The sequence below is a fragment of the Capra hircus genome, chromosome 16, assembly GCF_001704415.2.
Source record: "Capra hircus breed San Clemente chromosome 16, ASM170441v1, whole genome shotgun sequence".
NCBI lineage: Eukaryota > Metazoa > Chordata > Mammalia > Artiodactyla > Bovidae > Capra > Capra hircus.
The window spans coordinates 54,228,690-54,246,406 of NC_030823.1; the positions used below are offsets into that span (position 1 = coordinate 54,228,690).

A 17,717-nucleotide genomic window follows, 5' to 3' on the forward strand; every position below is an offset into this window, starting at 1 on the left:
CATCTTTAAAGTTTGGATGGTTAAGTTAGGATCAACTCTTGAGAGATTAAAGGTGAGCAGCAAATAAAAGTAGAGATAAAGTCTGAACAAAACGGTATGGAACATAGCTCCAGGTTCAAGCTAGGCATAGGCTGCTGCTGCTAAGTTGCTTCAGTCGTGTCCGACTCTGTGCAACCCCATAGACGGCAGCCCACCAGGCTCCCCCGTCCCTGGGATTCTCAAGGCAAGAACACTGGAGTGGGTTGCCATTTCCTTCTCCAATGCATGAAAGTGAAAGTGAAAGTGCTCAGTCGTGTCCAACTCTCAGCAACCCCATGGACTGCAGCCTACCAGGCTCCTCCGTCCATGGGATTTTCCAGGCAGGAGTACTGGAGTGGGGTGCCACTGCCTTCTCCAGACATAGGCTGGGAACTACAATTCACTTTTGGTTCAATTGGGCAGATGATCAGAGTCGCATACCTGCTATGTGATAACTGGCTTCATGACAATGTATTTGTCTTTGTTCATGTTCTAAGCATCCTTGGGAATGGGTAAAGCTGCTAAGTGTATGTGGCTAGGGAGTTGGATAGGTCATATGAGGTTTGTAGGAAAGGGCTAGGTTCTTCCTTTTGCAAGCACTTTGGATCAGGATTTAGAAGTATAGTCAAGGTGTAATAGGTCTCTTTTCTGATCCACTCTCAGCATCCCTAGCCCCCAGCCCTTACTACACACACCATACATTCATCTCAGGGGATTCAAATGGCTCTTTTTAGGCCTTGAAATGATGCCTGGGAATATACAGTTAACACATTCATTATTATGAGTAAGTTCATAGAATGTTTAAAAAGTAAATGAGAGGAAGGAGGGTGGGATAATGTGGTTCACTAATAAGCAAGATGCAATCAAGAAAAAAAGTTGAAGACGTTACTAAACTTAAACACTACTAATATTATTTCATGCCACTTGCTGCCGTTTTCCTCCTGATTCAGTCTTACACTTTTTTTTAAATATAAACTCACTAATATATTTTCCATAATAGCAGCAGGTCAGTAGTGGTGAAGGGAGTATGAATGGTTTATTTTCTTGTTTTCTCAGGCACAGTAACCTTGGTGCACGACCAAAGGGGCTGTCCACTCTGGTGAAGAGTGGTGTTCCTGAAGCATTGAGGGCAGAGGTATGGCAATTATTAGCAGGCTGCCATGACAACCAAGCGATGCTGGATAGGTACCGACTTCTTATCACAAAGGTAGGAGCTCTTTTCATATTACTCTCATGTGACAGTATATTAAGTAAATCCTGTTTTCATAGCTCTAATAAGTCATAAATGCTTTGAACTTTTTGAAAAGCTATACTGCCTTGTTTGGTGACTATGTCTGCCTTTTGTTCTGAACTCTTGTTGAATAGTGATAAACAATGGAATGTAGTCATCTATGAACACTTAATGCCTTGGCTTTCATTTTTTTCATTTCAGTGATTGTTATAACTATTTACTATGTTGGAATATACTTATATTTCAAATACTTTCAATTAACCTTTCTTACTGTGTGAGATTTATATACAGTTGTACACAGTATAATTGTACTCTAGTGTAATTTTAAAGTCAAATTAACTTGAAATTATGACTATCTGTGCTTATGTAACCTTACACGTAGATGATGTGGATAGTTGCCCAGATTCTTATCCTGTCAGGAGCCTTTGGTTCCAACGTAAATTCCTCTGCTTATGTCCAAAAAACTGATTTTAGAACATGGGTAATCCTGGCTCCTAGGCTTTCTTCTTAGATCTTACCTCCCAATTTCTTAATCTACTCTAAATCATGATTTTAAAATAATGATAACTTTTTTTTAAAAGAAAATCTCTCTTCATAAAGAAATTTTTTTGTTCAGTAAGACTTTACTCCTCAGGCTACATCAGTTTTTAAAATTCTTTAGCCCCTCTAATTCCTTCTCCCCTCCCTTACCTCTTTGCTTCCAATCTTTCCACAGATATTTTCTGAGTTCCTAGTATATTCAGTCACTGCTCAATTAATATATTAAACAACCCTTTATACCATTTGTAATTAGTATTTTCTGAAGTGGAATGTGCAGGATAATCCATTGATGTTGGGGGCAGAGATATCTAAAGTTCCATTTGCAATTTTAAATTGCAGATACAAAATGATGTTAAGCTATGCTCATATTTGCTATGCTGTGGTTGGTACCTTCCTAAGTCCTTGGGGCTAATGGCCACTTATCCCTTGAGGTTCAGGAGTGAGGTGGGGGAAGAAGGGACTTGCACACTTTGGAATGAAATAACAGTGGTGCTCACACTCATGTATTCACTTTTAGAATATTCAGTTTTCTTGCAGTTTGCATGCATTAGGTTAGGTGGATTTACAGGTTATCTAGTTCTAATCTTCATAGGATAGATGAATGGTTTACAAATATTGATGTCACAGGATGCTACATATCAAGATATTAAAAAAGAGAAACACACTACTCTTTTCCTTCAGTCAAAAACTAATATTATGATAATGGATGACAAAGCAACTACTTTGGGAAATAAATTCATGTTATAGGAAAGGATGTTTGAAACATTTGGCAATTTGAACATCACTGTGATTTTTGTGATTGAAAACTGCAAGTCTGTATTATTAAAAAACTCTTACCATTTTCTTTCTTTGAAATCTGGAATCATAAATTTCAAGAACATTTAAATCTTGTACAAGTAGATGCAGGAAATTTGAGACTGATTGTTAGAAATATAAAAATTCACTGCCTTCTGATTTATTAAGAATAATTTGAGAAAATGAGGAATCGCCTAGCTATGTTTCATCAAAATGGTTGATGGGTGGGACTGAAACAAATGCGCCTTTGCTCTGTGTTATTGTTTTCCAGATATGCTCATGATTAAAACCATGAATCAAAAAACTGATTTGGGAATGTTTTCAAACTGTCATTTTATAAATTGCTTGACAAACATATTAAAAGATAAGGAGTCGTAGTGTATGATTCTGTCCATGTGAAATATTCAGAATAGATATGTCTATGGAGACAGAAAATAGACTACTGTTTGTCAGGGTATGGAGGAGGGGAGGAATTGGGAGTGACTGCTAACAGGTCTGAGGTTCCGTTTTGGGATGATGGAAATATTCTGGCATTAGACGTGACAGTTTCTCACCATTGTGAATATACTAAAAACCAGTGAATTATACACTTTGCTGAATATTATGTCATATAAAGTTTATCTTTATAGAAAAATTACAGAAAATAGAAAAATTAAATTACCTATATTTTATATTGAATAATATTTTTGTAGTATTTTTGTTAAGCAAACATTTTTCACTAAAAAAATCTTTTTCATAGTCTGTTTCTATGCTTTATAGTATTTTTATTAGTACAGTAGCACTTGTGAATAATAAACATAAATAATAAATATACATATATTGGAAGTTTATGCTCAGACATTTTTATTAATGATACCCATCTGAGGAAAAATATCCAGAGACCATAACTCTTGGCATCAAATCACTTTTTCCTATGAGTAAGAAATTGTATACTTTTAATGACTATTTGTGGGGTAGCAGCTCCAGCGTTCTTGCCTGGAGAATCCCAGGGACGGGGGAGCCTTGTGGGCTGCTGAAGCGACTTAGCAGCAGCAGCAGCAGCAGCAGCAGCAGCAGCAGCAGCAGCAGCAGCAGCAGCAGCAGCTACTGTCATATTCCTTTCTCTGCTAAGAGAGTTTGTTAATTCATACCTTTTAAGATTTCAGACTTTGGGATAAAAATGAAAATAGTCTGACACAATATTGTTTATAAACTCCTGACTATATATGTTTTTATGTGTGATAAAACCTTTACTAAGCATATACTTATAAATATATACTAAGCACTATGATGGTTTTGAATATACAGTTTTCAGGAAGAAGATCCAAGAGACAGAATGACATAAATGTTTTCATTGAATAAAACATTCCCAGACTCCTTTCACTCTGGAATTCTGACAGTGGTTTACTTTCTGCCTGTGAAGACTGGAGGGAGGAAAAAGCCATATTGTTTTTCTTTGGCAGTAGTAGGCAGATGCCTGGCCTTTGCCACTTATGAGATTTTCATCTGCTCTGGACATTCCCTTATGAATCTCCCGCCTTCATTCTGTGTTCCTTTTCCCTTCAGTTTCCTATCTTGATTAGCAGTGGCAACCTCCTGATTCTTTGGACTATAGTTGTGGCAGACCTATAAGCTAGCATTGATGTTCCCAATCTTTTGGTCCAGTGTTTAAGGACCAAGTCCTTGCATTAATCCATTTTGAAATGTTTAGAACAGGTTCTGTGTCCCTGACTGAACTCTGTCTGATATATTTGGTCTATGCTTGTCACCTTGTTGTCTCAAATGACTTCTCTACATCATATTGTGTCCAGTAAAGAGGAAAGGAAAGACAAAAGCATCCAAACTTGAGGTTAAAGGAATAGTCCTCGATACTGCCAAGTTCTGCCCAAGATTTCTGAAATGAGCTGCAAGGTTGGGGATCCCCGGTGCCATTCTCACTTTATACTAGATGGCTACAAATTTGGGGGTCCCCATAAACTCCTGCAATTCATGGAGTTGCAAAGAGTCGGACACGACTGAGCGACTGAACTGAATAGACTCTGAGCGACTGAACTGAATAGACTCCCCCAGGCATGTAGCAAAGTGTTAGGATTACACGTTTTCTTTTTTTAGTAGCAAAAAGATATACATCAGATAAAAATTAGAGTCCGCCAAAGGAAGAGATACATTGGAAAGAATCTGTAACTGTGAGGGTTCCAAGGAAGCTTACATTCAGTTCAGTCACTTAGTTGTGTCTGACTCTTTGCGACCCCATGAATCGCAGCATGCCTGGCCTCCCTGTCCATCACCAACTCCTGGAGTTCACTCAGACTCATGTCCATCAAGTCAGTGATGCCATCCAGCCATCTCATCCTCTGTTGTACCCCTCTCCTCCTGCCCCCAATCCCTACCAGCATCAGAGTCTTTTCCCATGAGTCAACTCTTCGCATGAGGTGGCCAAAGTACTGGAGCTTCAGCTTCAGCATCATTCCTTCCAAAGAAATCCCAGGGCTGATCTCCTTCAGAATGGACTGGTTGGATCTCCTTGCAGTCCAAGGGACTCTCAAGAGTCTTCTCCAATACCACAGTTCAAAAGCATCAATTCTTCAGTGCTCAGCCTTCTTCACAGTCCAACTCTCAGGGACACCTTAACTTCCCAGCATCAATCTGTAGTAGTGTGTATCACTAACCTAGGCATTTCAGCAAGCTTTGGTGTCCAGAATTTTTATTGGGATTTCTTAATATATATAGTTAGAGACTTCCCTGGTGGCTTAGATGGTAAAAGCATCTGCCTACAATGCAGGAGACCTGGGTTCGATCCCTGGGTTGGGAAGATCCCCTGGAGAAGGAAATGGCAACGCACTCTGGTATTCTTGCCTGAAAATTCCCATGGACAGAGGAGCCTGGCAGGCTACAGTCCATGGGGTTGCAAAGAGTCGGACATGACTGAGCGACTTCACTGGACTATATGTATAGTTAATCTTTATATATATAGTTAATCACATGTATGGGTGATTGATTGAATCATTGCCAACCATTTGGTTGAACTAAGTTTTTAGTCTTCTTCTCTCCACTGAGATTGGATTGAAATCACCTGGCTCAACACCCCTATCCTCTAGTTTCATGGTTGGTCTTTTTCGCTTGGCCAGCTTCCATGCTTAGTCCTCTTCTTAGAATAAACTGTCTATGGTCCTTCCATGAGTCACCCAAAATGTAAGCATAAATTGTAAGAGGTGATTGGTGGGTCCCACCATGAATGACAAAAATTCCTCTGTCATTTGGGAAATTCCAAGTGTTTAAAGGTTACCTTCCATGAGCCTGAACTTTCCTTGAATCTAGAACTCTTTGGCATATCTGGACCAGGTGTGTCACCCTTATAAAGCGCTTTTCCTTAAACCCCCAAACAACTTCCACTTAATTTCCTTGACCAGGATTCTGTTACATGACTATCTCCATGGAATGCTGGGAAATATTTTTTTAAAATGGTATGTTGCGACTCCTCTTCATCCACTGAAATACGAGTTTATTAATAAGAAAGAGAGACTCAATACTATGTAGACACCTGCCTTTTTCTGCAATACCTGCCTATTGATAGTGACAGTGATTGAGCTTTGTTGTGGAATAATTTATTATGAACTAAGCCTAGTAGCTTATTTTAGGACAGCAAATGTTTACTAATCACCATTTGAGATTGACTAATAATGTATAATTTAAAGATAGTATAGTAAATATTTTCACCTTTGGTTTATAAATCAATGACCACATAAAATTTTTAATGTTATTAATATTTCTATCAATAACAGTGCCATTTATCAAAAGCATTTTCATATAAACAATGCAGAAATGTGTGGCTCTGATCATGTGCCTTTATTCAGGCTCTCAAGTCATAACATTTCTGTGAGAGGAAGTACAGTGGTATATTTAACTTCATTGTCTTCCTTGCTTGATAGCCAAACATAATAAAAATAAGATGAATAATGACAGTATTGTTCTTTCTCTATGCTTTCGGGTAGAAATCAGACAGCAAGTGTTTGTAGCCAAGAACATTAAGAATGCACTTTGGTGTTGAATGCATATGAGCTTAGGAGATAGAACATGAATACCTAGAGGATTTTCAGTAAGAAGTGCCTGCGTGTTTAGTCCAAAGCTGGTAGTATTTTCTTTTGGTCCCATTAATCTCTCCTCTCTTATTAAGGGAATGGCAAGATTTCAAGGTTAGTTAATGAACTGGTTCAGCTTGAACAAATAAACTTGCTAAAATCCCTCCCAAATATATCATATAATACAGGGAAGAAGGAAAAGGTGATTGGGCTCTTAGTAGAAAAACTAGTCTGTTTATCATTTCATCCTTTAGTAGTAGTGTGCTAGTTCACTCTTTGAAAAAACAAATCACATTCTGAAGCAGTCTTTCCAGGTGAGATGGCATATAGCCAGCAGACTGGATCCAGCCTGTCATCTGCTTTGTGTAATCATCAGTACAATACATTAAAGAATAGTATCTGTTGCTCACTCAAGCTTGTACTTCCTGTTTCATAGACATAGTATACCTACTCTTTATTACTTACTTTCTGTTCTTCATACATTGTAATACCTGACCAAGCCCTGAAATATGCTTGATTTTGTGACTCCATCATATTAGCATATCAACCTTTGCCTCAGGGGAGGGAGCTGTCACAGTGTGCTTTTAGTTAATTAAAGCACTTTGCCAGCCTTTTTGACTGATAGGAAAAAGACTTTAGGGACCAAAGTTTTAAAAAGGATGAAAAACTCTAGACAGATTTAAGATGAACCAGGACAGGAGCTGCAGACTAACTGGTAACCTTAATCTGGAGCTGAGGACCAAACAGAACAAGCCAGATGAGCTGATCCAGCTAAATCATGGAGAAATTATGTTAACTCCAGTGCCAGGATCAGGGAACTTTTAGGTACAACTTGCCTTAGTGAAAGCTATAACTCCACTTTGGGAGGAAATAGTGCTCACTCTGGAGGGAGGATGAGATGGTTGGATGACATCAGCAGCTCAGTGGACGTAGTTTGAGCGCACTCCAGGAGATAGCGAAGGAAGGGAAGCCTGGTGTGCTGCAGTCCATGGGGTCATAAAGAGTCAGACATGACAGCGACTGAACAACAACTGGCGGGAGACCATGGGTTCAGATTTCAAGCTCTGCTGGTTACTAGCTCATGACCTTGGGCAAATTCCTTAATTATCCTTTATCTCATTTATAAAGTGGTCTTAATAATGCATATTGTATAGAATTGGGAGGATTGAATAAGATAATAAGTAGTTTACATAAAGCACTCAGAGCATGCCTAATACATGGTAAGCACTCACTAGTGATAGGGGATGAGAAAAATTATAAAGCAGTGTATGTTTCAATGTTAAATGAGTAGCATGGAAAAGAAGGAAATATGGAGATTACTATGGGTTCGTGATATCTGTGTAGATTAAGAACATCCTCCTGAGAAATACAGAGAAAGAAGGAAAATGAAATATGTGTAACCACTTTTATGTACTTGTGCCACTGATTCATCCTTCAATTTATTAAACATGCAGGTGTTTTCTGTGTGAACAGTAACACCGGTATCATATCTAGTAGAAATGCACAGTCCAGCAGGGAAGTCAGTCTGGAAGGCAGAGGAATGGTGATGACATGGTTAAGTTCTGTGACAGAGATATGAACAAGGTGATAGGGGAGCACAGAAACTGGAGCAGCCAACTCTTTTGCCCAGGAGCCAAGAACAGGAGGGTATGTTTAGGCTGAGGCAATGCCATACCCAAAGACACAGAGTTGTGAAAAGTTCTGCCATGGTCAGAGGCTGTAGGAAACAGTATGAGCCACAGGGCACTCTTCACCATCAACTTTAGGTCAGCAATGACTGCAAATGGATTTGCTCACTGCTGTAATCTTAACACTAGGACTACCCTCTAGCAGATGCTAAAACATACTTGCTGAGACAACCAGTGGAAAGTGGGATGGTTATTATGTCTAGTGCTTTCATATGCCCTTTCCAGGTGAACCTGACACCTTCAGCGATGGCACTCCCATTTTTACTATCGATGAGATGGGGGGTTCAGAGAGTTTGAGAGACCCACAGTTACTAAATAGCAGAGTTAGTATGTGAATCCATAAAGTAGAAAACTCTAAAATAGACATGAAAGGGACAGGGCATTCTTATGTTTTGTCTTTTAAAGATCCTTTGGAAGGGAAAACTCTTCCTCTGTATTTTCCTCATCATTAATCATTAAGGGTAATAAAAAGTTAAAGAAATACAAGCAGTATTATCCCCTTTTCTCTACTTTATGCTAATCATTGTATGGAAATTAGATTTTAGTTTACTTGAGGAATTCTGTTTATAGCAAAAAACATGTATAAACTTTCCATATGGTAGAACATTTCTTTTTTTAAAAAATTTATTTTAATTGGAGGTTAATTACTTTACAATATTGTATTGGTTTTGCCATACATCAACATGAATCTGCCACAGGTATACACATGTTCCCCATCCTGAACCCCCCTCCCTCTTCCCTCCCCGTACCATCCCTCTGGGTTGTCTCAGTGCACCAGCCCCAAGCATCCAGTATCATGCATTGAACCTGGACTGGCGATTCCTTTCATGTATGATATTATACATGTGTCAGTGCCATTCTCCCAAATCATTCCACCCTCTCCCTCTCCCACAAGAGTCCAAAAGACTGTTCTATACATCTGTGTCTCTTTTGCTGTCTCATATACAGGATTATCATTACCATCTTTCTAAATTCCATATATATGTGTTAGTATACTGTATTGGTGTTTTTCTTTCTGGCTTACTTCACTCTGTATAATCGGCTCCAGTTTCATCCACCTCATTAGAACTGATTCAAATGCATTCTTTTTAATGGCTGAGTAATACTCCATTGTGTATATGTACCACCACTTTCTTAGCCATTCATCTGCTGATGGACATCTAGGTTGCTTCCATGTCCTGGCTATTATAAACAGTGCTGCGATGAACATTGGGGTACACATGTCTCTTTCAATTCTGGTTTCCTCGGTGTATATGCCCAGCAGTGGGATTGCTGGGTCAGTAGTTTATAGAATCAGTAACAGAAAAGCTGAAATCGCCTGACTTCAACCCATCCCTTTTCAAGTGGGTGTTCACACATCTTTCCTAAAGTCGACGTGAGGCTTCAACCACTGTCTGCTGCTACATGGTTTCTGCCAGAGGCTGAGGACATTGACACTGTGGATGGATCAGTGGCAGACTTCTACCACATACTTCTGAAAGTATAAGTTCTTTATTGCTTATCATTGAGATTTCTTATTATTTCTATTAAATTAGCATTCTTCATAATATTGAGGTGATCTGAAAGGACAATGAAAGGATTGTAACCTTGCTGCTCTTTATAGAAACAAAAAGAATTTAGAGCTTCAAAGATTAGGGTTAAATCTTAAAACAAATTTTTTTAAATTTTGGTTACAGTGGATCTTAGTTGCTGTGTGCAGCTTTCTCCAGCTCTGGTGAGCTGGGGCTACTCGTTGTTGTGGTGCACGGGCTTCCCACTGTGGTGGCTTCTCTTGTTGCGGAGCTCAGGCTCTAGGTTTGTAGCCTTTAGTACTTGCAGCTCACAGGCTCAATAGCTGTGGTGCATGGGCTTAGTTGCTGCAGAGTACGTGGAATCTTCCCAGAGCAGGGATTGAACCTGTGTCCCCTGCATTGGCAGGCAGATTCTTGTCCATTGTACCACCAGGGAAGTCCAGAATTAAATCTTAATTGCTGGCTTTACGAGCCACTGAGTAATGACAATATTTTCACACATTATGGGCCATTTGACATGGGGAAGATTGTGGATGTCTTAGGGCAATCTGCATTTTATGTAGCTTTACAGAAATGTATGTATAATTTTTGTAATTACATGGACAGTTTATCAAGTCTGCTGATTACTTTTTATATAACATTGCAAATATTAGACTATAATTCTCTCCTTTTTTGTATAAGTGATCTAATTGAAAACATTCATACTTTATATTTTGTTAAAATAAGCTTTTAATTGATAAGCTTTCAGAAGTAATGTTATCATAAGCCATTTCCTTCTCTCACTTAAATTTGTTTTTTTCCAAGTGAATCTTTTCTCTAAGAAGTGTTTTTATATATGTGCACACACACAATTTCTTTTTAAAGGATTTAAATCCTAGTGCTAGATTGACCTGAATTTGAGTCTCACCCCTGCCATGTGTTAACTTGTAATCTTGAGAAGTTATCTCAACTTTATAAGCCTCAGCTTCATCATTTGTAAAGCACAGATGATAGTAGTACCTACTAGAATTGTTGTGGGAATTAAGTAAAATGATAAAGTGCTTGGCATATAGTGTGTATTTAAGATATGAATGAATGTATGATATTAGTAATAATGGATATTTGTATCAGTGTATACTGCTACTTTAGTGTTAGTCAACTTCCAGTCATATAGTTTTCATGAGAACATATGATATGAACAATAGCTGATAGAATTAAGCATTAATCTTTTTAGAAGTATGAAAAATCAGATTTGTCTTGTTTTTTTTTTTCCTTGTGGCTAGTGAATATCATGGGATGTTTGAATCTTTAAACTTGGCTTTATAATGATTATATGAATTGTTATTTAGTCATTATACATATTCCAGTATATCATAAAATTAAATGATATTCTCTAAAAATCACTCCTGATGGCTATATGATGTAATCAAGACTGCAAGGCAGATAAAGTGTCATTCACTTATTAATTCACTCATTCAGTAACTCATTATTGAGCATCTTTTATGGGCCATGCCATGTGTGGTTTCTAAGCCTGTGTAGACAAAAGGGGTCTTATAGCTTTGAGGAGCACGGCCTAGGGAAAGCCAGACCTATATGCAGATAGATCAAATATATAATGATACAGGTTATAACAGGTATTTTAACCAAGTGTGTGGAGTATGAAAGAGGTGGTGGCAGCTCTGCTTGGGTGAGTCAGGGAAGACTTCATGGGGAAGTTGATGCCTGAGGTGGGAATTTAATATGTCTGAGTGGGCTAGGGGAGGGAGTAGAGTGTAGGAGTAGCTTACATAATGATTCAAGTGCCTTTTGGTGACTTAGCTTGGATTATCCTGGAAGCCTTCGGAAGTGAAGTCAGTGTGCTCCTTCCTTCCCTCACTTCCACCACAGTTGGCTAACTACTACATCCACTACTAATGGGTCAGTGTTTATCCCCTGGTAAAATGAAAATAACATAATACAAGTTTATTCTTCTTAGAATAAATATGTGAAGTGAAAAACCTCAGAAAATTTGTCATATCAAAATGGATATTTATATTTAATTGACATACCTAGAATTGATATAATCATCATAATTGGTTGATGTACCTAGAGTTGAAATAATAGAATTTGAACAAGTAATTTTATAGTATCTATTTGGTAAATGAGTACCTATTGTGTATCAGGTATTGTGCTAGGATGGTAATGCACATTCATTTTTATAATCAGTGAACTGAAAAATACCATCTACTGGCTAAGTACAAAACAGTAAAACTTGCAAAGAAGAAGTCTAATTTGACATAGTACAGAAAGCATATGCTTAAACCTCTTTCAGCGAGTAAAAAGGGCAAAGTTGCAAGCAGTTGGTAGTTTGGTAGTTGCTGCCAAAAAATATTTTTTGGAATATAAATAAAAAACAACAGTAAGAGTGGCCTGTGTTAAGATTCTGCAAGTTCTCTGCTTTCTTGAGCATTGTATGGACAGATAAAGCTTCACTGTGTTTATTCTTGTCAGGTTATTAGTACTGCTCAGAGTAAAGCCTGTCTTCTTTCTGTTCTCCAGTGTATTATTGTAGCAGATGGCTTTTAATAAAACATGTAGCTAAAGAAAAAATTTTACCCTATTTTAGTGGAATGTACTGTAATTATAATTACCGGACAGTCTCAAGGGGAAATGTTTAAATTGGGTTATTTTTAATGATCAAATGAAATTTAGTGAATATTTGAAAAGTGAAATTATGGAATCAGTTACATTTTCTTTTCAGTTTCCACAACTAAAATAAACTTTGTATGTGATTTAGCCAGGTAGATATTTGCTTTTTCTTTATATGGCTTATTTTTTTAAGATTCAGTGCTATATGTTAGTCAAATAACATTCAACACTAGTTTCGTTGAGAGGCAGGGCATTGCTTAATTACATGGCTGTTCTGTTGTCTGTTATCACCTTGTCTATTTGTAGGAAATGAGCTTTTTGACAGAATGGGGTTACTCCTGATCAATCCCAGAAGAATATATAACAATTATAAATATATGTGCACCCAACAAAGGAGCACCGCAATATGTAAGACAAATGCTAACAAGTATGAAAGGGGAAATTAACAATAACACAATAATAGTGGGAGACTTTAATACCCCACTCACACCTATGGATAGATCAACTAAACAGAAAATTAACAAAGAAACACAAACTTTAAATGATACAATAGACCAGTTAGACCTAATTGATATCTATAGGACATTTCGCCCCAAAACAATGAATTTCACCTTTTTCTCAAGTGCTCACGGAACCTTCTTCAGCATAGATCACATCCTCGGCCATAAATCTAGCCTTGATAAATTCAAGAAAAACTGAAATCATTCCAAGCATCTTTTCTGACCATAATGCATTAAGATTAGATCTCAGTTACAGGAGAAAAACTATTGAAAATTCCAACATATGGAGGCTGAACAACATGCTTCTGAATAACCAACAAATCACAGAAGAAATCAAAAAAGAAAATATGCATAGAAACGAATGAAAATGAAAACACAACAACCCAAAACCTGTGGGACATTATAAAAGCACTGCTAAGGGGAAAGTTCATAGCAATACAGGCATACCTCAAGAAATAAGAAAAAAGTCAAATAAATAACCTAACTCTACACCTAAAGCAACTAGAAAAGGAAAAAAATTAGTAGAAGGAAAGAAATTTTAAAAATTAGGGCAGAAATAAATGCAAAAGAAACAAAAGAGACCATAGCAAAACTCAACAAAGCCAAAAGCTGGTTCTTTGAAAGGATAAATAAAATTGACAAACCATTAGCCAGACTCATCAAGAAACAAAGGGAGAAAAATCAAATCAACAAAATTAGAAATGAAAATGGAGAAATCACAACAGACAACACAGAAATACAAAGGATCATAAGAGACTACTATCAGCAATTATATGCCAATAAAATGGACAACGTGGAAGAAATGGACAAATTCTTAGAAAAGTACAACTTTCCAAAACTGAACCAGGAGGAAATAGAAGATCTTAACAGACCCATCACAAGCACGGAAATTGAAACTGTAATCAGAAATCTTCCAGCAAACAAAAGCCCAGGTCCAGATGGCTTCACAGCTGAATTCTACCAAAAATTTCGAGAAGAGCTAACACCTATCCTCCTCAAATTCTTCCAGAAAATTGCAGAGGAAGGTGAACTTCCAAACTCATTCTATGAGGCCACCATCACCCTAATATCAAAACCTGACAAAGATGCCACAAAAAAAGAAAACTACAGGCCAATATCACTGATGAACATAGATGCAAAAATCCTTAACAAAATTCTAGCAATCAGAATCCAGCAACACATTAAAAAGATCATACACCATGACCAAGTGGGCTTTATCCCAGGGATGCAAGGATTCTTCAATATCCGCAAATCAATCAATGTAATTCACCACATTAACAAACTGAAAATAAAAACCATATGATTATATCAATAGATGCAGAGAAAGCCTTTGACAGAATTCAACATCCATTTATGATAAAAACTCTCCAGAAAGCAGGAATAGAAGGAACATACCTCAACATAATAAAAGCTATCTATGACAAACCCACATCAAACATTATCCTCAATGGTGAAAAATTGAAAGCATTTCCCCTAAAGTCAGAAACAAGACAAGGGTGCCCACTTTCACCACTACTATTCAACATAGTTCTGGAAGTTTTGGCCACAGCAATCAGAGCAGAAAAAGAAATAAAAGGAATCCAAATTGGAAAAGAAGAAGTAAAACTCTCACTGTTTGCAGATGACTTGATCCTCTACATAGAAAACCTTAAAGACTCCACCAGAAAATTACTAGAGCTAATCAATGAATATAGTAAAGTTTCAGGATATAAAATCAACACAGAAATCCCTTGCATTCCTATACACTAATAATGAGAAAGTAGAAATAGAAATTAGGGAAACAATTCCATTCACCATTGCAACAAAAAGAATAAAATACTTAGGAATGCTTCTGCTGCTGCTGCTAAGTTGCTTCAGTCGTGTCTGACTCTGTGTGACCCCAGAGACGGCCGCCCACCAGGCTCCCCTGTCCCTGGGATTCTCCAGGCAAGAACACTGGAGTGTGTTGCCATTTCCTTCTCCAGTGCATGAAAGTGAAAAGTGAAAGTGAAGTCGCTCAGTCTTGTCTGACCCTTAGCGACCCCATGGACTGCAGCCTACCATGCTCCTCCGTCAATGGGATTTTCCAGGCAAGAGTACTGGAGTGGGTTGCCATTGTCTTCTCCGACTTAGGAATATATCTACCTAACTAAAGACCTATATATAGAAAACTATAAAACACTGGTGAAAGAAATCAAGTGAAGTGAAGTGAAGTTGCTCAGTCATGTCCGACTTTTTGCGATCTCATGCACTGTAGCCCACCAGGCTCCTCCATCCGTGGAATTTTCTAGGCAAGAGTACTGGAGTGGGTTGCCATTTCCCTCTCCAGGGGATCTTCCCAACCCAGGGATCGAACCTGGGTCTCCCACATTGTGGGCAGACGTTTTACTGTCTGAGCCACCAGGGAATGAAAGAAATCAAAGACAACACTAATAGATGGAGAAATATACCGTGTTCATGGATTGGAAGAATCAATATAGTGAAAATGAGTATACTACCCAAAGCAATCTACAGATTCAATGCAATCCCTTTCAAGCTACCAGTGGTATTTTTCACAGAGCCAGAACAAATAATTTCACAATTTGCATGGAAATACAAAAAACCTCGAATAGCCAAAGCAATCTTGAGAAAGAAGAATGGAACTGGAGGAATCAACCTGGTTGACTTCAGGCTCTACTACAAAGCCACAGTCATCAAGACAGTATGGTACTGGCACAAAGACAGAAATATAGATCAATGGAACAAAATAGAAAGCCCAGAGATAAATCCACACACCTATGGAACCTTATCTTTGACAAAGGAGGCAAGAATACACAATGGATTAAAGACAATCTCTTTCACAAGTGGTGCTGGGAAAACTGGTCAACCACTTGTAAAAGAATGAAACTAGAACACATTCTAATACCATACACAAAAATAAACTCAAAATGGATTAAAGATCTAAGTGTAAGACCAGAAACTATAAAACTCCTAGAGGAGAACATAGGCAAAACACTCTCCAACATAAATCACAGCAGGATCCTCTATGACCCACCTCCCAGAATTCTGGCAATAAAAGCAAAAATAAACAAATGGGATCTCATTAAAATTAAAAGCTTCTGCACAACAAAGGAAACTATAAGCAAGGTGAAAAGACAGCCTTCGGAATGGGAGAAAATAATAGCAAATGAAGCAGCTGACAAACAACTAATCTCAAACTCCTGCAGCTCAATTCCAGAAAAATAAATGACCCAATCAAAAAATGGGAATTATAATGTGATTCCTGGGTCCCAGTTTTATAATAACTGTGCTGGACTTATCTGCATATATTTTTAGAGCATATTTATATTTTATTGGATAATAAAATTTTTATTATTTATAAAGTAATACGTTTTCTCCAGGGTTTTTATTTGGCTTTGATTTACTTTTCCATTCAAATTTGTGCTTAGATAAGTTTACTTCCCTAGTGATTCAGACTGTAAAGAATCCTCCTGCAGTGAGGGAGGCCTAGGTTCGGTCCCTGGGTTAGGAAAATCCCTGGAGGAGGGCATGGCAACCCACTCCAGTATTCTTGTCTGGAGAATCCCCATGGACAGAGGAGCCTAGTGGGCTATGGGGTTGCAAAGAGTCCTGGGGTTGCATGGGGTTGTAAAGAGTCAGACATGACTGAGCGACTAAGCACAGCACATGTTTATTATTAATTAGTGCCAAGGTTAAAAAAAAAAGAGTGGATATTTATGAGGCAGGCATAAAGATCCCCACCCCCCTCCAGCATATTATGTATTTCTGCGTGTATTTTAGTGACAGTTTTATTTGCAACTTCTTGCTTGATGAATTCATGACCTTCTCAGTATCTTCTCTTTCTGTGTCTCTTTATACTTTGTTTCTTTGTCTCTCCATCATATATTTCATTCTTTTTATTACCTGCCTCCCTTTCTTAACTGTCATAATGTAGTTCTGAAAAGTGGGATTTTTTTTAAAATTTGTTGCTTTTTATTTGCTGGGTTTCATGTTACCAGTGAATTTCTCAGATTAAGCTGCTTTTTACTTTCATGGCTTTTAGTTGATTTTTAAACTAACAAGACAGTAGATTGCATCATCATGCAGAAACCGTCATTATGTTGTTCTTTGTATTCCCAGAGCCTGGCATTCAGTTCATTTTAGTTCAGTTGCTCAGTCGTGTTTGACTCTTTGCGACCCCATGAATTGCAGCATGCCTGGCCTCCCTGTCCATCACTAACTTCCGGAGTTCACTCAGACCCACATCCATCGAGTCAGTGATGCCATCCAGCCATCTCATCCTCTGTCGTCCCCTTCTTCTCCTACCCCCAGTCCCTCCCAGCATCAGAGTCTTTTCCAATGAGTCAACTCTTCACGTGAGGTGGCCAAAGTACTGGAGTTTCAGCTTTAGCATCATTCCTTCCAAAGAAATCCCAGGGCTGATCTCCTTCAGAATGGACTGGTTGGATCTCCTTGCAGTCCGAGGGACTCTCAAGAGTCTTCTCCAACACCACAGTTCAAAAGCATCAATTCTTCAGCGCTCAGCCTTCTTTACAGTCCAACTCTCACATCCATACGTGACTGCTAGAAACACCATAGCCTTGACTAGATGGACCTTTGTTGACAAAGTAATGTCTCTGCTTTTCAATATGCTATCTAGGTTGGTCATAACTTTCCTTCCAAGGAGTAAGCGTCTTTTAACTTCATGGCTGCAATCACCATCAATAGTGATTTTGGAGCCCAAAAAATTAAAGTCTGACACTGTTTCCACTGTTTCCCCATCTGTTTCCCATGAAGTGATGGGACCAGAT

At 38.2% G+C, this 17,717-nt stretch overlaps 1 protein-coding gene across 2 annotated transcripts in view; it reads left to right on the forward strand.

The window, feature by feature from the left end:
* Window positions 1–17,717, forward strand: part of RABGAP1L (RAB GTPase activating protein 1 like) — a 719,827-nt gene that overhangs the window by 221,266 nt on the left and 480,844 nt on the right. For both annotated transcript variants that reach the window (XM_018060617.1, XM_018060618.1), the window contains exon 13: window positions 1,075–1,225. In XM_018060617.1, the coding sequence (XP_017916106.1) occupies window positions 1,075–1,225 (151 nt within the window). The remainder of the gene's footprint in view (window positions 1–1,074; window positions 1,226–17,717) is intronic.